We start from the raw sequence: 20,961 nt of genomic DNA on the forward strand, positions 1-20,961 counted from the left end.
ATAACGAATTACATGGTTTAATGATTTTGATTTCGCACTTGTCGTGTTTTTTATTATTTAGATAAGTTTGATTTCTCAATTACTTTGATTAATGTATTTAGATTATATATTTTGATGATTATGATTTCGCAATTACTTCATTTCGCAATTACTTCGCAGTTACTCGCAGTTCTTTTGGTATTGTTTTGAAATTCTTTATAGTTGTTCGTTTCTCTATCTTAATATGTTCGTTTAGGCTTTGTTGTTGTTCTTTTATGTACTGGTAATGTTCTTTGTGTCTTTTATTAGTATTCACGCAGATTTTGAATGTTCTTTTCTTTTACTTTTGTTGTTCTTTCCACTACTAAAAAGGTAGCAATTTTTAATCAAATGCGACGGTTCAGATAAGGCTAATGCGACATCTTATCTATAACCGTTGCAATAAATAAGGCTAATGCAACAGTTTTTTCTATTACTCTCTAAAAAGTTAGGCTAATGCGACGGATAGGTGTAACCGTTGCAATAGGGTATCTAATGGGACGGTAAACTATGCTAATGCAACGCTTATGGTTAATATAGTCTAAGCGGGCAAAAATTTATTAACCTCTCTCGGATTTACTCCCAAAAGTTCAGTACCGTTTCACACTTATTCAGAAACAAAACAAAAAAATAAAATGAAATCCAAAATAAAAGAAACCCTCAAAACTCCCCTATTTCTAGAACTTACGACATATTAGAGGAAGAGAGGGACTCAACTTCATCGAATCTAAAGAGAATGATTATGAATCAACTAAGAGAGGTTTTCTTAGGGTTAATTGGATCTGGAGAGCGGGATTCCCAATTAACTGCAATTGGTTTTTTAGGGTTTGAAGTTCGTAAGTCGGAAATCGCAACTCACCGACATAGAGGTTGTTTTAGGGTTCATCAAATTTCTTGCAAATTAACCGAATTTATGGATTTGTGGATCTCTCCGGTTATAATACGAGGTAAGACATCGAATTAATTACTTATGTATTGATTATTATGGTTCTGTATCAATCGAGCTTCATGATCTTTTTAATTAAATGTAAAATTATAATGTTTTGGCCTTTGTGCGTGATGGAGGATTACCATCATCTTTTGGTGATGCTGCTCATGTTTATCTAATTATGACTTGTTCATGAGTTATAAAATTAGTTTAATTGTAGCTGCAGTTTGTAATTTGTGTAGTTGACAAAGATGGACCATGACCATTCTTCAAAGCATGAATTATGAATAAAGAGGGTCTGAAATTTTGATACTTTGTATTTACTAGCTGAAACTGATAAAAAAAGGATTTTGATCTAGATGTGAGATAAGGTATTGCTTCAAATATAGCTATTCAAGCTTCAAGTTGAGCAACTCTACTTGCCAACCCTACAATCTCACCTCTAATGGTTGCCTCCCTAACATCAGAACCGCAATAGTGGGTAACTGCACATTATCCCTCTCATCTATTTCGATTTTGGACGGTAATTGTTGTATTAGAGGATTTTGGCCCAAATTTTAAGAAGGTTCATAGAGAATACCAAACATAATTGAAAGTTGGAACTCTAAATGTGAAGGATTTTAAATTTTGTTTTCTATATTACTTTACAAAATGCAAACTTCATCTGTTTGATTTTTTGAATTTAGCTTGCTTGCTATAGATATTGTCTTAATTAAACAAGAACTTTGTCATAGATAATGTCTTGATTTGCACCTAGGAGCTAGCTGCACCCTGGCCATAAGTTACAAAGTGGATTATAACCAAGTCAATTCCCAATAACATATATCATATCACTTGAATTGTAATCATGCTATCTTTTTGAGATATATATGTCTCACAGAGGCTCAACCTTAGTTTATCTATTTATATGTTATTTTGTGTGTGTTATCTGTAGCTCAGTTCATGCCTTTATGTTTTGAATCTTGGTAACGGTAGTTTGTTATTGACTGAAGAAAGGAAGAAAGTAATATGGGCTATATATGGTGCAGTCTCCCACTCTCCCTAAATCTAATTCCTTTCAACTAAAACTACCCTGGTCTAGAAACAAGATTTCACTGATAATACTATGCTGCCATGGTTGACAACTTGGACACAGAGGATTGATGAGCTAGTGAATGGTCCAAATTCCCATCTCACAGACTCAGTTGTGTTGGATAGATGGGAAAGGAGGCTTGAGGACATCTTTGATGGATACCCTCATGACAAAATTGATGTTACCTTGGCTGACACTGTCCAACAATATCCCCTTTAAATCAAGGTACGTTTCACCTAGCTACTTCAGTTATCTCCTTATACTTCCTGTTAGTTTTGCTACACTAACTTACATTTCTTGACAAATAGTTGTTCAAAGATTTGATGAAAGGAATGAGAATGAATACGTGGAAAACTCGTTATGAGAACTACGATGAGCCTGAACTATATTGCTACTAGCAGGAACTGGTCGCTTAATGACTCTTCCGCTATAAGTTCCACAAAAAGTATTTATAAAGTCGCTCTTTCCTTGGGTAGCGCATTCCAACTAACATGAGAATAGATATAGCAGAAGAGTAAGCTTTGTGATTTGGATAGTTATTGTGCTTTTTCTTGTTCTAGAGTTTGATCAAAAATATATTGTGTGTTGATGCCGAAAATTTTTATGGAATTTAACACTCTAGTCTTTTTTAGACCTAGTTCCAGGAATCAATTTGGAAATGAGAAGAATAAAAATGAAAGAAAAACGTCATTGGAGAAGTAAAGTTTAATGTTAGTTTAATTTGGAGCTTTGCTTTGTTTTTAACTTGATTTTCTATTTTTTCACATCAGTTATATTCGGAGCTAATACATTACCTAGAATTGGAGTTACATGCTTGATTTTCTAGACGATTGAGGTAATGAACTGCATTTACATATGATGGAAAATTGCTACGGAAGGTTGTTCTTCCTGGTTGGTTGTTATAATTGTAATAAGATAAACTCTTTAGGGCTAGCTGCAATACCTCGTATTTTTATAATATTTATAAGTATATTTTATTATATTTAGAAAGAATTTTACGATTAATTAGCATTTAATTAATATTTAAATGTATTTTATTTAAATGTATTTTAATTAATTAGAATATTTATTATTTTAATTAATTACGAAACGAATTTAATTCTTGAGTAGGGAAATTAAATGGGTTGCAAATGATTTTTAAAGGCTTCGGGTTTTAAATAAAAAGTCCAATTCGTTTATTAAACAAGCCCAATCAAAAGAATTTAATTCTAAGCTCTTGGCTAGCCCAACCACTTAATTCCTAGGCCCAATCCTATTTTCCTAAGCCTAGCCCATTAAAAATAAGGAGCCTATAAATAGGACTCCTCATCATTAATTGAGCCCCTAAAATCTCATAAACCCTCTCTTTTTCTTTGCTTGCCCATGACTCTTCCTCTCTCCTCTTTTGCTCGGCTCGTCAGCACGCCCGCACAACCCCGTGCTCGTGCCTTCGTGCTGCTGTTGCGTCGTGCTGCTCGGCCTCACACCCCAGCGCGCGCTGCATTGCCTCCCTCGCTCTCTCTCGCGCGCCAGCGCCCAGCACCCCCTCTCGCTCCCTTGCTCCCTCGCGCGCCAGCGCCCACACTCCCTCTCGTCTCTCTTCTCTCGCCCGCAGCCCGCAGCGAGCCCTCGTGCCTGCGCTGCTGCTGTGCCTTGTTGTTGCTCGTGTGCTCAACGCACACCTCTCGCTCTCTCGCCCCTCCTCTCGCGCGCGCGCCCTTGCGTGCCGTGTGCCCTGTCCCGCGCGCAAGCGCTGCTGCATCCTTTCGTCCCTGCGCTGTGTGTGTTGTTCGTGTTCGTAATTCAATTCCTTTTCGCCCAATCACTCTAATTCGTGGTTGTTCCGTGCTATAGGCCGGATTGGTATAATTCTCTTCTTCCTTACCTATTCTATTTCAATTCCGTATTTTAAATTATAATATTAGTATTGTTTTGAGTAATTAAAATGCTGGGAACCGGTTATGAATACCGTGGTTTGAGGATTTGCGTGTTGTGATTCATTAGGCTTGTTTTAATGATTAAATGACGAATTTTCAGATTTGTTTATGGAATAAAGAATTGATTTTTATGATAATAAATTAGTTTTATTGGGATTTTCAAGTTAGGGTTTTAACCTAGACCTAATGAGTCAATTGATTAGCATAATTAGGTGATGATTTTAATTATGATAATCAATTATATTTTCAGATTTGAATAAAGGCTTAAAGTGTTGATTTTTATTGGTTTTAAAGGCGGAAAAAGTATGTTTTCGTACAAGAGATTGGTTTTGCAAATTGAGACGATTATATTATTGAAAAACGATTGAATTCTAAAGTTTAAATGAGGTTTTAGATTTTATAAAGTTGCTGGAAATTTAATGAACATGAAAATAATTTAAGTCTCATTATTTTGATGATAGGAGGTGATTTCTAGTTGAGTGCTCGTTATTGCAAAGTGGCCCCTACGCTTAGGTATTCAAGGTACGTACAAGTCTAGGGCGACCACACTTTTGTCAAGGACATTACATGATTGTTGATGATGTGAATTATATTATGTGGATTCATATATGCTTTGGTGAACGATCATGTGGATTAATATTATTGGAATTATTGAATTGTTGGTTGAACAAGAATGTTGAGTTTATTATGAGTATGGATTTCATTTTCAATCATATTGTTCAATATTTATGCATGTATGGTTTGTTTCACATGCAAGGGATGGATTATTTATTTGTATGCTATTGTACGGGATGTTGTGAGGGGGTCGAAAAAGCGCGAGGCTAATGCGTGACCTTGTCCCTTGTGGGTGTGACGATTCTTTTTTATTCAAGTGTAATTGGATTTCCTGTGAGTATACACCCAATTGACTAGTAATATAGGAGTCGCCATTCAGTTTTTAACGACAATGAGAAAAACTGACAAAACCCGGTTATCGTGACATAAAGGGAGTGCAATTATGTTTGACCACGACGGCCGTAGGTTCCCTTGTGATCCCTGGTGTGGGGATCTCTCAATATACACCCGCAAGGTAGAGATTGAGGGTTCGGGGGACTGTAACTACCGAGAGGAGTAATTCGCTCGTCGATAACTCCAGAGGCAGGATATCCTTACTAGCTCAGCATAAATAATTGAAGGGGCATGCGTTAACTATTAAACTAATCTGAGTTGATTTTAGCAATATGCAACATATAATACTAATTCGATCGTGATTATCTGATTTAAATAGCATTAAGGGACCTAGCATGATAATCCGATTTCCCAAAAATATTATATTTGTTAGGCGTGATAGAACATTCAGATTAGGGGTTAGTTTAACAGTTCATAAAAAGGGCGAGGAAAGCAGTTAAATCATCGAAAAGGGACACATTACGACGCACCCTTGAGAGGTGCGTCACGGTTCTCAGAAAACTAACCACTTTGACTTTGCTATTTCTCCTTTTTATTTAACGAATCTCAATTATGGGACAGGATACGTTCTGTTCAATTTATGGATCGATTGCGACAGAACGCGTGAACAGTTTCGCAGCGAGAGGCTTAGGCTAAGGGTTGGAGTCAATACTCAGAATATAGTTATGTGTTGTTGTGTGTTCTTTCACGTCGAAACTAGGGGCCTATTTATAGGGAAGAGTTCGTGGAAAGATAGAATTGCAGAGTTCTAATCCACAAAGAATTAGGAAAAGAGACGTACTCAGGTATTTTCAGCGCCCAGAGCCAGGCGTTGAAAATAGGGTCTGGGCAGTTTTGTTTAGTCAGATTCGGATTCCTAAAATCCGTAGAGTTTGAGATTAATTTGAGTCTTTTAGCGCGTATCAATTTTATGACGGAATGCGTCTGGGCCCGTTACGAACTCTAGGTTCGTTAGGATTTTAATTAATGGAAAAATTGATATTATCGGTCCCAACTATGGCCGATTTACTTTAAAAGGTCCCAACTTTTGATTATGTCAGGGTGGTCCCAACTATAGAGAGTGTTTTCCAAAAATGGTCCCTTAGTTAAAATTAAGTGCTAAATAACTTAATTAACACTCATATCTCTCGTGCAATAATCATATTTTATAATTAAATGAAGTAAATGGAACAGTATGATATGCTTAAATCAACTTAATTAATAGTTTAATAAACCAAAGGACCATTCTTGGAAAACACACCTTAAAGTTGAGACCACTCTAGAATAATCAAAAGTTGAGACCTTTAAAAGTTAAACGGCCATAGTTGGAACTGTCAATATCAATTTTTCCTTAATTAATACGTAACTCCTATTTCCGAATCCTATTAGGAATAGGATTCTTGCGGTTTTCTATCTCATTTAGGATTTATGTTGGAGTGCAACGCCTAATTCTGACAGGTTTCTATCTTTTATGATTTGCCACTTTTAGACGCTACCTTTTACAGCAGTTACTATTTTGAGCAGGTTTCCATAAACAGCAGGTTTCGGGTGAAATGAAATGGGGAATCGAGATTCGTTTATTTTATAGGAGATGCGTTGTCAAGTGGAGTTTTTATGCTTTCATCATCGAACCTTTCCCTTGCGGGAATGGGGACAAAAGTAGGTGTCTACAGTTAGCCCCCACTTTGACTGAGTCTTGGAGTAAGACGATGGTCAAAGTATTAGACGGAGTGCGTCACACAAGCCATGGTGTATGTGACCTGTTTTGCGAGGGTCTCACGAGCCCCCGAGTGATAACATTTGACTTAAGGGTCATCACTTGAAGTGTCGACATATCCCTCACGCGTCATCAGGATTTGTCAACTGATAGTATAGAAACTTCCTCCCTTTGTCATTGGAAGGATCTAAAGGTGCGTAGAAACTCCCTCACTTTGTCATTGGGAGTAGCTATAGATGTTTTCGAAATTAAAGCTGTAAAGTGTAATTGGGCCTGGCCAAGCCCAATCACGAGGTAAAACGTTTTTAAAGATTCTCATTTTCAGGGCTAGCTAAACGAGAAAACCCCCTTGTTTTTATAGGACGTAAAACAAAGGAAAATCCGGTATATCGTTCTTTTTTGGAAAAACGGAAAACCAATCCTTTAATTTTTGGGAAAAGGGAAAACCAATCCTTTAATTTTTGGAAAAAGGGAAAACCAATCCTTTAATTTTTGGAAAAAGGGAAAACCAATCCTTTAATTTTTGGAAAAAGGGAAAACCAAAAAAGGTTATCGCTGCAGCGATTAAGGACCTGCGCGGTTAGTGACGCAGACCCCGCCCGCTGAAGGTGGGCGAGCCTGTCCGCTGAGGGTGGACGCCCCGTCCGATAGAAGTGGACGAATCTGTTTTGATGTTTTGAAAATAAGGACCTACGCGGTTTGTGGCGTAGACCCCGCCGGCTGAAGATGGCAAACCTGTCCGCTGAGGGTGGATGCCCCGTCCGATAGAAGTGGACGAATCTGTTTTGAAATTTATTTTGCTTTTTCGAAAATAAGGACCTACGTGGTTTGCGCCGTAGACCCCGCCGGCTGAAGATGGCGAGCCTATTTTAAATTTGAAGATTTCATTTCTTTCGAAAACTGAGGACATGCGCGGCTTAGTGACGCAGACCCCGCCCGCTGAGGGTGGGCGAGCCATTTTTGAATTTCTTATTTTGCCTATGTAGAAGGGCTTTTGGGATTACAACCTGTTGGTGGGTCGTAATATTTCCTGATTAGATGTGTCCTATGAGTGGGTCCACACTGCGTATATTTTTGTTTAACAATATTTTTTTGAGATATCCAAACATGATATGGTGTGTGGCGCAGTCTAGGAATGTGATTTTGATTGCGCGCCCCTCGTTGGAGTTTATTTTTTCGTGAGCCCCCAAGCATTGGGGCTCATCGGTTGTTTTTTTGCATGTTGTAATCATGTTTGGGGTCACGCTCGTATGTGCGAGCGACCTCCTATAGTAGTGTGCTATTTTAGCGAAGCCGTGGAGTGCGACTTCAGTTTTCAGGCGACATCCGGTTTTGGCTTGGCCCGGATTAATCCTTTGAAAGACAAACATTTTTTATTTGGAAAACCAATGACTTGACGACACATATTTTTGGTGTTTCGAAGAATGACCATGATGTTTAACTTGCTTTTTTTTTTGAAAAGTGTACATGAGACGGGTCTAAGTTTCGACCAAGTTTTAATGTTATTATTTTTTTTTTTGCTTATTTGGGAGCTAAAGGTGCTTTGGGCTTGTTCTTACTTGCAATAGGGCCTCGTGTTTTAGCAACACGGTCTTAAGTCCTTTCCTATTCCGTGTTTTGTGAAATCTGGGCCTTGGGCTGCATTTTCAGCGCCCAAGATCAGGCGTTAAACATTTCGGCGCCCAGGGGTGGGCGCTGAAAGTTCTTTCCTGGTAATATTTGATTTTCGGATTTCTAAACACGTTTCCGAATGGGATCAGGATGTTATTGGGTGCGTTCAGCTATATATGTCCTTATTTTCCATCACTCTAAAATTCTTTCTCTCTTTTTGCTGTGCTCTAATTATTTACTGCTTTTGCCATGTCGATCCCTACTTTCTCACTCCAACGGACTGTTAGGCGTTGGCTACGAGCCCTTACTCCCACAGAAAAAGCTTTGTTAAAAGAATACCACTTAGAGACATTTTTAGGCTTACAACAAATTAATATTGATTATAATTTTCTGCATGCTGCCCTAAGCTTTTGGGACTCCGATCATCATGTTTTTTCTTTTTTTGGCAATGAAATATGTCCTTTGCCTGATGAATTTGCTGCGATCCTTGGTTATCCTACTAATGCTACTCCTGTTACCCCTGGCACTATTGAAGAGGGTAAAACAACCATAAGGGCTTTCCTAGGTCTAGATGATAACATGTTTGCTGAAATTGTTGTAGATGATAAGGTTAACTTGGCGAAACTTGTAAAACATCACTTTAGGCCTAGTAAGAATATGACCGAACAAAAATTGAACATTCGAGCCCTTGTATTTTGTTGGCTGAATCATTACTTGCTGTCGAATAATAATGGTGAGTTCGGTGACATAAGGTTGATCCCCTTGATTAGCCAGATGGAAAGTTGCTATTCTATTATGCCGTTGGTTGTTGCTGAGACTTTGCTGAATGCGGATGAACTGAAGAAGGGCGCCAAATCTGAATATTTTAAGGGGAGTCCCCTATTGCTGCAGGTAATCGATCTTTTCCTTGCGCACATGTATATTTTTTTTGCACATATTTCTTTCTGCCTGGGGCTGAGTTTCAGCGCCCAGGGCTGGGCGCTGGAATAATCGGCGCCTGGTCCTGGGCGTTGAAACTGCGCCTCAGGAACCTTTTTTTTCTTTCTTTTCATTCTTTTGATTCGATCGTACCTGTTTTTGCAGATTTGGCTTGCGGAACGGCTTAGACTTTTGGAAGCTCCTGCGATCCTAAACATTATCGCCCTATAGCTTTGGGTAACCGAAAATACTTGTACCAAGGCCAGGACGAGGCCGAATGGACCTCCTTTTTTACTTATGGCATTTGTTCTATTAAGTGGGTGGTACCATGGTGGGGTTTGACTACTATGACAGGGGGGTCTGATGTATCGGTTAATGTTTCTTTGTTGGGGCTATCTCGTCCCATTTATATTTTCCCTTACCGAGTTATGCGTCAATATGGTTTAAGGCAGACTATCCCCTTTTCTGATACGGTACCACCTAAGGTAGCGACCTTTGCACAAACACGGGTCCTAGCGTGGGCCAAGTATTATGATGGTCTCCCGCGTTGGGCCGTAGCTACAAATGGGTTTGTGGGTCTTTCTGAAAACTATAAGTTGTGGATGAGTTCCGATGACAAAGATGTGAGGATCGAGGCTCGTAATGGGGAGCCGGCTGAGCTTTTGATACCTCATATTCGTGTTTAGTACGAGGGTCATGATTCTGCCAGACCTCGTACCTATAGTTTTAAGACTGTGAAAGCTCGTCCTGATCGAAAGCGAAAGGAAGTTCTTCCCCGTTCCAGTGTCAGGCCTAAAAAGATGCCTAACATGAAGGGGCCTGCTGTTGTTAAAAGAAATGCAAGCTCTCGCGGAGATCGTCGCCAGAACAATGTATGGGTTAGGAAGGTTCAGCCGCCTGTAGAAATAGTGGCTAGTCCAGTTGATGATAGTAATCCTTCTCCCACCATTGCCTGTGCCTTCGAGGCTGAGCGGGCTATAATCGAGAATGTTTCTGAAGCCTTGACATCTTTGGAAGTTAGTGTCCAGGAGCCGATTCTTATGGAGATTGATATTGGGGCTGCGCAGAAGACTGTGGGGGTGGATCCTGCGAACATTGCTCTCTACAAGACATTATTTGATGATCCGGAAGAACTAGAGTAGTGTAGTTCTTGCTAGGGTGTAGGTGCCCTTTTATTTATTTCAGTTGTGTTTGTTTTTATTCCTAGCACTTTGTTTTCCTTCTTATTATATTTTAATAAAGGCATATTTTTAGTTTCCATTCGATTTTGTTTCTCCTCTTTTATATGTCTAACACTTTTTTACACAAAGAATATAATTTATTATTATTATTATTTCGACCGAATCCTTTGGTAAGGATTGCCTACGTATCTTGTCAGAATCAGGTCGCGCGTAGTTCTAGCTTTAGAATAAGTTCTAGTATGCCGGATTTCGGTAGATATGTCCTGAAGTGGAAACATATTACTTAATTGGTCAAATGAGTGAAGCATTTGCCATTATTTTCATCTGCCGTTTTTTTTTCATAGGTTGCGTAAAATTCGACCAATTTGTATAGTTGTATTCTTGGTAAACCTATTTGGATACGTACTGTACCCCCCAAGTGTTCGTTATTTTTCCGTTGTGTGCGGATAAAATGACGAGCACTTTTCGAAAACGAAAACTTTTGGCAGGCAGAGAGTTTCAACGCCCAGGCTGGGGCGTAAGAAATTTCGGCGCCCAGCCCTAGGCGCCGAAAATGACTTGGGCGGTCAGTTTTTGACGCTTTGCTTCACATGTTCTTGCGTTTATTTCTATTTCTTTTTTTTGTGTGCCTTGATATTTTTCTTTGTAGCTAAAGTTAATTTTGAGGCTATTTTGGAGGCTTTTTGACTGTTAGCGTGAAATGCATTTTTGTCCAGATTAATTTTTTCTATTGGTTACTCAAAACAGTTTTGAAAATGGAGTTAGGGTGCGGAATTTATGAAGATCTTTGTGTAGGCTTTGGAGGTAGGTTGGTAGTGAAGGGTATGATGGAATCTATGTTTTATGAATCTGTTTTTTTGGTAACATTTGCATTGTTTTAAATTTTTTATTTCCTTTGATTTTAGGTTGCATGGATTGGTTCTGACACTGGTTGGCTTTTTAGGTTTTGGGGATATGAATGGGATAATGTGGTTTATTTTGTGGGTTTCGGGAATTGATTCTCATGGCACTATTTCAAAACCGAGTGGGCTTTGTCTGTTGGGCCTATAGTGGGCCGCTTCTTTATTATTATTATTTTTTTGCAAGTACATTTGGTGTTTATTTAGTGTTAGAATAAAATTTTCAGGAGAAATATTACGCCTTTATTGATTTGGAAAGTAAGGAAAACACACTGAAATAAAACTGACCCATATTCTAAAGGGCCTTAGGACCATCTAAAGTCTCTATTATTTTTTTTCTATCAATCTAAAGAACTACTAGGCGCTTTTACTAATGCTGCTCTATGTGGCTCAAGCCTGGGGTTTAGTCTCATAAAACTTCGGTCCTTCACCGGTACTCATCTTGAATTCCATTCCTTTTGCGTTGACCCACTGATATATCTTCACCCATCCGTTCTCGACCTCTTCTAGTGTTGATGCAGGACAGATTAACCGGGTTGGATCGAAACCTTCATCTTGTAAAGCTAGGGTAGTCATCACAGTCTCGTCCTCCATAGGCCTCAATTCGTTAAACAATGTCCACAGAGCCTGGTTGTCCAATATTTCAGCTATTTTAGTCTTGGTGAGGTGGGGTGCCTCATCCAAGGTGTGGCAGTCATGGAAAATTTCAAATCCGGGTTTTAGCAAGCCATCCTGAACGAAGGGTTTAGGGAAATCACAGCATGGGTGTTCTTCTCCTTCCCGAATGAACATCCCGTTAAGGGTCCTTTGATATGGGGGAAGGAGGGTGGTTTGTTTGGTTTTGTTAAGGCGTAGCCTAGATAGGCGGTCAGCAATATCTTCCTCCGTTGGTTCATAGCCTAAGCCAAAGGGAGTAAATTTGTCGGGAAAAGGATGGAATGTGCATTCCTTCTTCCTTATGCCCAATGGGGTTCCTGGAAAATAGCCTTGAGCTAACAGCATTCTAGGGATGACTCGGGATGCATGCGGGTCTAGGAATGCTGGATCATAATCTTCGATGAACTGGATTGTTTCTTCCATTTGAAACCCATAAAGGTCGTCTGCAGTTTCGGCCGTTCCAACCATAGTACAACTGACGTCGAGAGGAGGGGCGCGGATTTCTAGTATTACCCCGTTATGGTTAAGTTTAACCATTTGGTGCAAGGTAGAAGCCACACCTCCTAAGTCATGGAGCCATGGTCGCCCCGAGAGGAGGTTGAAAGTGGGCTTGATGTCGATAATTTGAAACTCCGTGGTGCGTGCCACAGGCCCGGTTTGTATGGTAAGGTTGATTTTTCCCAATACAGGCCTTCGGGAGTTATCATAAGCTCGTACCCCTTGCGTGGAGGTTTGGAAGTCATCGTTTCCTAGCCCCAAGCAATGGGCGGTTCGCAATGGGCAGACATTAACCGCCGAACCATTATCTACGAGCGCTAGGGGGATGTTTTGTCCTTTGCATCCAACCACTAGGTAAAGGGCTTTATTGTGAGCACCCCCCTCTTTGGGTAAGTCTTTATCAGTGAAAACTATGGCCTTTTCTCCGGCATCTCTCGTGACATGGCTAACCAATGAGTCTGGTGTGATATCTGTAGGTACTGAGATGAGGTCAAGTGAGCGAATAAGCTTTTCGCGATGTTCCTTTGAAGTACACATAAGATCCCAGACGGTAATCTCAGCCTTGGTTCTTTTTAGTTGTTTCAGGAGAGGATTTTCAATGACTTCCGCGACGGTGGCGTGCCGTCCGTTCTTAGGAGTTTGCCTGACCGGGATGTCGTCCATAGGAGGTGGGTGAATATACGGGTTGTATATCCTTCCGGATCGGGTGAGGTTGTCGACCTCGGGCTCCTGAGGGGTGGTGTCAATGAGAGCATACCCGGGCCAAGTTTCAGTGAAGAGGTCCTGGCCCGAGACTTGAGATAGGTAAATATCTTCAGCATCATCGTTCCACACACCGCACACTTCCCTCTCGATTCGATCCATAGGGACCACAGCGAGTGGTGCACCTTGAGGTGTAATATACACCGTGGGGTCGAAATTCTCTGGTTGGTCGAGAGAGATGTGACAAGAGCCGAGTGGGCTCTTGTTGTTGTTGGGTTTGCCAACGTTAGGGAGAGGTATTACTTCATCCTCTATCATGTCCTGGATCGTATGTTTTAGAGTCCAGCAGTTTTCAGTGTCATGCCCATTTCCTTGATGGAATTTGCAGTAAGTACTTCGACCCAATATTTGTTTTTGACAGGAGGGTCACGGGTGGGGCCTATAGGTCTCAACTTTCCTTGATTGGTTAGTCTTTCAAAGGCTTGTACCAAAGTTGACCCGAGTGGGGCAAACTTTCGGTCTCGGACCCATCTTACAGGGTTTCTTCGGGCGGGAGCCTCTTTTACAGCATGGACTTCTTGGGCTTGGGATGTGTTACCCCGATTATAGGTGTTGGTCTTATAGGTGGGTTTGCTCTATATGGTTTTGGCGAGGACGTCCTCGATCTTTATTCCCACATCATAAACAATTTTGAAAGTGTCGAGTCCCAGGTACCTAAGGTGTTGTCTGTAAGCCGGGTCCAGGTTGTCAATGAATTTTTGGACCAATTCTGTTTCCGGAGGCCTGTAGATTAGCTGGGCCGCCTGGTCCCTCCATCTAGCAAAGTAGGTTGTGAAACCCTCATTTTTCTTTTGGAAGAGAACTTCCAGCTCGCGCATGGTGACTTGGAAATCCATGTTTGACGAGTATTGCTTGATGAAGACATTGACAAAGTCTTCCCAAGTGGGGAAGAGCTTAGGGTCCTGGTGATAGTACCATTTGAGCGGCACATGTTCCAAGGACAAAGGAAAGGCATTCACAAAGCTCAGTAGATGACCACGGGGGTTATCCGTGGCCTTGAACTTTGGTAAGTCAGATGAACTGAACTTTTCTGGTAATTTGCCAGGAAAAGGTTCAGGCTCGAGGGAGAAGTATTTGCTCCCCATGGTTTGCTGTAGGACCATTTTTTCAATCCTCTTCTCGTTTTCGAGGTCATTTTTGGCTTACGCAGCCGCTAAGGCTTCGTTTTCCATTTTCAGTTGGCCCATAAGTTGGGTCATTTGGACCACCTGGTCTCGCAAATCTTCGATGGACATGTTTGGAGGTGCGAATCGAGGTCGGGGAAGCGGAGATCCTTGAAATGAGGGACGACGGACGGAGCTTGGAGTTACTAAACCTGGTGTTGGCGATGTATCCTCGAGACGCACTAGCCGTTGATTCCCTGATCGGCACCAAGTGGCAGGACCAGTCCTAGGCATAAGATAAGCTAAAGTTTAGGTTCCCAAAGTTTCAAGCATTACTTAGTCTAGACTTCGACTCTCTAAATTGGTTTTTTTTTTTTTTCGCTCTTTCTTCTGTCGGTACACTTTTTGGGTTTTTTATTTTTATTTTGGTCATTCTTTGGATTTTCGAAACACTTGCCCGTGTGCCATTCATAGTTGTTAGCATGTTCGGTTTCGATGCCGAGCATTGCCGTTGTAGGAGGCCTAAAAACGACACAAAGAGTTATTAATTTTCCGCAAGTCGCTTTTGAAATCGAGTGCTTTTCTTACGCCCTCGTAGCAATTCTTTTGATGAACATTTTTTGTGCTACGTATTTTCCCTTCTTGCGGGCATCGAAGCTGCTGCGCCTGACCAGAAGGCCAAGCAGCAACTTCAGCGCCCAGCGAGGGGCGTTAGAAATTCTGGCGCCCAGCCAGGGGCGTTGAAAATGCGTCCCTGGCTGGTTCTCGTTTTCTGTCTTTTGTTTATGCGACTTCGTCTTGCGTGCTTGCCTTATAACGTCCTTTACGCGCAACAACATTTGTTGGATTCGTTACAGGCCATCCCGAGCGTCGCTTATTTTGTGGCGATCATTCGGGTTTGCGGAACACGTGTCTTGATATAACTCTTTGGTAAATTAGTCTATGAATGTTTGGGCAATTTTTAAGGTCGTTGGTTTCCTAGGATAGTTTGTCACACAAAATCACATATTTCGCTACACATAACTACATTACAAGCATGGATTTGAAAATTAAATATGCCATGTAGTTTATGATAGGCTTCTATGGGTAGTTTATTTGCGCCTGGCTTGGTACCGCTTCTATCGTAGATCCAACACATGCCCCGGTCAAGGTAGTGTCTTCAACAGACGAATTTCTCTGAAGAGGCCAACCCGCAAGTGCAAGCCAAGGGGGCATGCAGGCGAGAGGGACCTAATGGGCGAGCGATTGGGTTCGGGATAGGTGTACTACCTGCACAAGTACCGAGTGGGAAACATGCGCGGCGTATGCACCCCCCTATTGGCGAAAAAAGGTATCCTTAGTCCCAACTCCCGAGGGAGCCGAGATTCGTTATGATGTTCTGCCCGTTCACATTAATATGCTGATTTTCAGGTCGTCCCAACTTGATGGGGAAATAAACGCGGGGTAGCATCGTTTCACCCTTCGGCTATTTTGATTACCTACAAGCACGAGTATTTCCTTCACTATCCCCAGGGGAGTCGCCACTGTGAGGGGGTCGAAAAAGCGCGAGGCTAATGCGTGACCTTGTCCCTCGTGGGTGTGACGATTCTTTTTTATTCAATCAAGTGTAATTGGATTTCCAGTGAGTATACACCCAATTGACTAGTAATATAGGAGTCGCCATTCAGTTTTTTAACGACAATGAGAAAAACTGACAAAACCTGGTTATCGTGACATAAAGGGAGTGCAATTATGTTTGACCACGGCGGCCGTAGGTTCCCTTGTGATCCCTGGTGTGGGGATCTCTCAATATACACCCGCAAGGTAGAGATTGAGGGTTCGGGGGACTGTAACTACCAAGAGGAGTAATTCGCTCGTCGATAACTCCAGAGGCAGGATATCCTTACTAGCTCAGCATAAATAATTGAAGGGGCATGCGTTAACTATTAAACTAATCTGAGTTGATTTTAGCAATATGCAAAATATAATACTAATTCGATCGTGATTATCTGATTTAAATAGCATTAAGGGACCTAGCATGATAATCCGATTTCCCAAAAATATTATATTTGTTAGGCGTGATAGAACATTCAGATTTGGGGTTAGTTTAACAGTTCATAAAAAGGGCGAGGAAAGCAGTTAAATCATCGAAAAGGGACACATTACGACGCACCCTTGAGAGGTGCGTCACGGTTCTCTGAAAACTAACCACTTTGACTTTGCTATTTCTCCTTTTTATTTAACGAATCTCAATTATGGGACAAGATACGTTCTGTTCGATTTATGGATCGATTGCGACAGAACGCGTGAACAGTTTCGCAGCGAGAGGCTTAGGCTAAGGGTTGGAGTCAATACTCAGAATATATTTATGTGTTTTTGTGTGTTCTTTCACGTCGAAACTAGGGGCCTATTTATAGGGAAGAGTTCGTGGAAAGATAGAATTGCAGAGTTCTAATCCACAAAGAATTAGGAAAAGAGACGTACCCAGGTATTTTCAGAGCCCAGGCCTGGGCGCCGAAGATTTCGGCGCCCAGAGCCAGGCGTTGAAAATAGGGTCTGGGCAGTTTAGTTTAGTCAGATTCGGATTCCTAAAATCCGTAGAGTTTAAGATTAATTTGAGTCTTTTAGCGCGTATCAATTTTATGACGGAATGCGTCTGGGCCCGTTACGAACTCTAGGTTCGTTAGGATTTTAATTAATACGTAACTCCTATTTCCAAATCCTTTTAGGAATAGGATTCTCGCGGTTTTCTATCTCATTTAGGATTTATGTTGGAGTGCAACGCCTAATTCTGATAGGTTTCTATCTTTTATGATTTGCCATTTTAGACGCTACCTTTTACGGTAGTTACTATTTTTAGCAGGTTTCCATAAATAGCAAGTTTCGAGTGAAATGAAATGGGGAATCGAGATTTGTTTATTTTATAGGAGATGCGTTGTCAAGTGGAGTTTTTATGCTTTCATCATTGAACCTTTCCCTTGCGGGAATGGGGACAAAAGTAGGTGTCTACAGATGTCTAGCATACTTTGAGCCAATTATTCGTACCTCTTTGTACTATTTATTTTACCACATGTGAAGGGTTAGCTCGTGTAAGCCACCGCACATGTAGGGTTTAGTTGGGAATATTATGTATGAAACGAATTAGGATTTGTCGTGCAAGGGCACAACCCTCATGTTAATATGCATGATGTGAAGTCTCACTTTGGTGAGGAGGAACATGGTAGTAATTTCACAAGAGTCTTGCTTGGTTGATCACAAGTCTTAACGCATTAAAATAAGATTGTTTTGGTTGTTGTTTATTAATTGTATGAATGTACATTGTTGAGTCTTGAGTTCACCTTTAATAAAATATTAATAAACGTAAAGTGCAACCAGAACAAGCTTCAAAACTCTTGGAACGTATATACCTTGAGTATGAACAATGGGTGGACTCTTTCCGGAAAGCTCGTACTCCTACTAATGATACAAGACGTTGTTTCATTTATAATATGCGCAGGAATTCCGTCGGTATGGCCCGACACTCGGTATAGCCCGAATTCATTATTTATTATTTGGTGTATGGTTGGCTCCCATCACCTTATTCCTTTATGGAACTTTCTTTTGGCCCGTTCGAAGCTTATTCTAATTGAATTGTGAGTCAAGAGTCGAGTCAAGAGTCGAGTCTTATGTTCATGATTGATTGTTTATTATTTTATGGCTTTTGCATGTTGATTAGTACTTAGTGAGTGATGCATGTTTTAGTTTCATTCACTCTATTCTTGTAAGTACTCAGCTTTTGCTGACTACGTGCTTTGTGTGTTTTGGTCATGGCCTTTGCCTTAATGACCCTATGATGATCTATCATTTGCACTTGCATTGATGGGGAGTAGAATAAAATAGCAGGTTGGTAGATCGGAATCATGTGGCTTGGGATGATCGAGAGAGTTGCATGTTTTTGTATTTTGAATTATTTAATTATACTTTAATTATGTTTTCGTATTTAAACTATTTATACTTTGGTTTTTGGGCCATTATGGTTCCAAATTGTAGGAGGCCTCAATATTGCATTAATTATGTTTTTTGAAAGTTAGTTGACATTAATTTCCGCTGCGTAATTCTGGTAATAGCCTTAACCGTTATCACGGTGGCGGTAATGCTTTAGTAATTCCTTTATTTTAAGTTGGAAAATGATTTTATAAAAGCCAGGAATTATTAGGGTGTTACAAAGTGGTATCAGAGCTTAAGGCTACTTTGTAGTAAGTAATACTACAAAGTGGTATACTAGAGCTTAGTTTCATTCTTTCTTTGTAATAATCAATACTACAAAGTGGTAATCGGAGACTAATGCGGAACTTTAGGATTTTTAAATATTATTTTCCTAAAGTCAAAACGTATTATTTTGAGTACTCAATATTTTAAGGGTCAAATATTAATTATTATGGGTCGTTTGAAATAAGTTGAAAAGTTGGATTATTATTTAATTTAATTAGTTTTTTCGATTTTTTTTTTTTTGAAATTTTCGAATTAAATTCGAATTTATTTTATTAATTTCAGAAATTCTTTTATTTAATTATCCGAATTATTTTAATTATTTATTTATTTATTTATTCGAGTATTTTTCGAATTTATATTTTATTATTTTAATTTTCGGATTTTTCTTTTATTATTATCCGAAATTTAATTATTTAATTATTTAATTAATCAATAATTCTTATTAATTTTCGATTTTAATTTAAATAATTTCAACTAAGTTAGGAGTTATTTCTTAATTAATTTCGAAAATTAATATTATTTTCAAGTGAGAAATGGATAGACTAAGAAGGGCATATTAGTTTAAGTATGCATTTTATGTGATTATGTGAATTATTAATTGCCATGTATATGTTCTAACCGTGTTTTATCTTGCTTTATGTGATTAATTGCATCATATTTCATGTTGAGCATATATTTGTGCATGGAAAATTGTATGGCTCCACGAACTATTTATTGTATCCTTTTGGGGTTGGAATTTCTATGGAAACGCGTTAGTAAGACTTTTTAGTTGTGAATTTTCAGGAATTAAGAATGCTACCTTCTAAGTTCACCAGTCTAGGATACTTAGAGAAGATGGATAATGAGACTCCTCGCATGTATGTTAAGAAGATCGTGTTTGCTTGTGACTATTTGGCTTCGACCAAGAATATGCCCCACCTTAGGCACAAAGACATGATGGCTAGTATGGTTATTCATTGTTTGCCCCATAAAAACCCTTACATAGACCTCAAGAACAAGTTCAGTGACATGCATTTTGGTGATGGTACCCCTAATTTGTACAAATATAGGACTAGTGATGGTAGGTGGAAGTATGATTCTGAGGTTCTTGCTACTATCTTAGAGGTTGCGGAAAATAGCTATGAGGATGGGAAGTATTCTGCGGGTCTAGGTATGGGCTATGGAGGATTAGAAAGTGATGGTGAGGATGGCATGATCCATGATGAGCAAGCTAGTGAGGTTGAGGAGGATAGTGATGATGATGTGGTAGAGATTGAAAATCCTAATCCTATAGTTCCTGAACCAACCATTGTGATATCCAGTGGATCTGAAGATGAGCTTGAAGAGAACAATGTGGTTGATAGTGAACCACAGCAAAATGATGAGGCTATGGATGAAGACTCGGATCCGGAAGAAGACTTGGATGATCCTAATGATCAAGACTTTACTCCAGAGCAATACAAGGAAAGAAATGATCGTCGTGTCGACGTTAGTCTCTAGAGAAATGTAATCCTTAGTTTTATTTTTCGTTGATTAATAAAGTGGCAAAGCTACTATTTATGGTTTTAAGTTTTATTATAGTTGGAGAATAAATGTTATGGCATTAGTGGATGTAAGAATTATTCATTGGAGTTCTAATAAAAGAATAGAATTTCCTTTTCGTTATCTCTTAAGTTCAGTTCTCAATTCTAAGCCTTGTGGGTATCGCAAAGGGATTAATTGTTATTTCTTCAATGAAATTTTATGTGCAAGGTGGTCTAGTAGCAACCATCTAAATTTACTTGCATCGAATAGTGGGGTGAGAAGGCCCAAAAATGGCGCCAACTCTTCCCCTAGGGTGCGCCTAAACGTGTTCTTGTTGTGAGTAGATTCGTTGTCGAACTAGTGCCTTAGTAATTTCATGTCCAACCAATATTAAAGTTAGCCTTTTTATTTTATTCAGGAGAAGGGATATGGCTAACCAAGAGATTTCTGAAGTGGTTAGACAACTAGCTGAGGTAGTTCGAGACCTAGCTCAAACTAGAGCCAACCTAGTGCATGATCCGGCTGGGGAAATGTTTAAGAAAATAGCTCAAAGCAAGCCTCCACTATATAGCGGAGAGATCGAACCAAGTGTGCTTGAAAACTGGTTGAGAGAGTTTGATAAACTCATTGTAGCTGTGAATTGCCCCGAAAACCTTAGGGTGAACAGTGCTGTGTACTACCTGAGAGGTGAAGCTGATTTATGGTGGCAACGAAGTGAGAATACCCTTAGAGCCACACCTAACTTTGGGTGGGAAGCATTCAAAACTGCACTAAGGAACAAGTTTTACCCACCCTATCTGAAGAAGCAAAAGGCGCAGGAGTTCATTGAACTCAAAATGGGGAGTCTGTCTGTGACGGAATACTATTCTAGGTTTATAGAGTTATCTAGGTTTGCACCTGAAGTGGTGGCAACGGAAGAGCTTAGGGCTCAAAGATTTGAGAATGTGTAGACACCTACTTTTGTCCCCATTCCCGAAAGGGAAAGGTTCGATGATGAAAGCATAAATCTCCACTTGACAAC

At 40.0% G+C, this 20,961-nt stretch overlaps 2 protein-coding genes across 7 annotated transcripts; both read left to right on the forward strand.

Annotated features, from left to right (window-relative positions):
- Positions 1–579: 579 nt before the first annotated feature.
- On the forward strand, positions 580–20,083 carry LOC110805178 (uncharacterized). 6 transcript variants are annotated; one of them, XM_056827866.1, is made up of 5 exons: positions 580–965; positions 2,082–2,532; positions 2,789–2,853; positions 4,396–4,456; positions 19,221–20,083. In XM_056827866.1, the coding sequence occupies exon 5, from the start codon at positions 19,230–19,232 to the stop codon at positions 19,914–19,916; it is 687 nt and encodes a 228-aa protein (XP_056683844.1). In that variant the 5' UTR covers positions 580–965; positions 2,082–2,532; positions 2,789–2,853; positions 4,396–4,456; positions 19,221–19,229; the 3' UTR covers positions 19,917–20,083. The 6 variants fall into 6 exon arrangements, 4 of the variants coding, with proteins under 4 accessions (XP_056683844.1, XP_056683846.1, XP_056683843.1 ...); XM_056827868.1 differs by lacking the exon at positions 2,789–2,853 and having other exon boundaries at positions 2,082–2,243; XR_008920442.1 differs by lacking the exon at positions 19,221–20,083 and adding an exon at positions 18,056–19,214 and having other exon boundaries at positions 583–965; positions 2,082–4,237.
- On the forward strand, positions 4,456–10,369 carry LOC130460593 (uncharacterized). Its single transcript, XM_056827864.1, has 2 exons — positions 4,456–9,080; positions 9,273–10,369. The coding sequence occupies exons 1-2, from the start codon at positions 8,439–8,441 to the stop codon at positions 9,336–9,338; spliced, it is 708 nt and encodes a 235-aa protein (XP_056683842.1). The 5' UTR covers positions 4,456–8,438; the 3' UTR covers positions 9,339–10,369.
- Positions 20,084–20,961: the final 878 nt, after the last annotated feature.

This window comes from Spinacia oleracea, chromosome 5 (assembly GCF_020520425.1).
Source record: "Spinacia oleracea cultivar Varoflay chromosome 5, BTI_SOV_V1, whole genome shotgun sequence".
NCBI classification, from domain to species: domain Eukaryota; kingdom Viridiplantae; phylum Streptophyta; class Magnoliopsida; order Caryophyllales; family Amaranthaceae; genus Spinacia; species Spinacia oleracea.

Coding starts and splice junctions, on each gene's coding strand:
- LOC130460593 (XM_056827864.1), top strand. CDS start 8,439: ATGTCGATCCCTACTTTCTCACTCCAACGGACTGTTAGGCGTTGGCTA. Junction 9,081..9,272: donor GGAGTCCCCTATTGCTGCAG/GTAATCGATCTT, acceptor CTGTTTTTGCAG/ATTTGGCTTGCGGAACGGCT.
- LOC110805178 (XM_056827865.1), top strand. CDS start 19,230: ATGCTACCTTCTAAGTTCACCAGTCTAGGATACTTAGAGAAGATGGAT.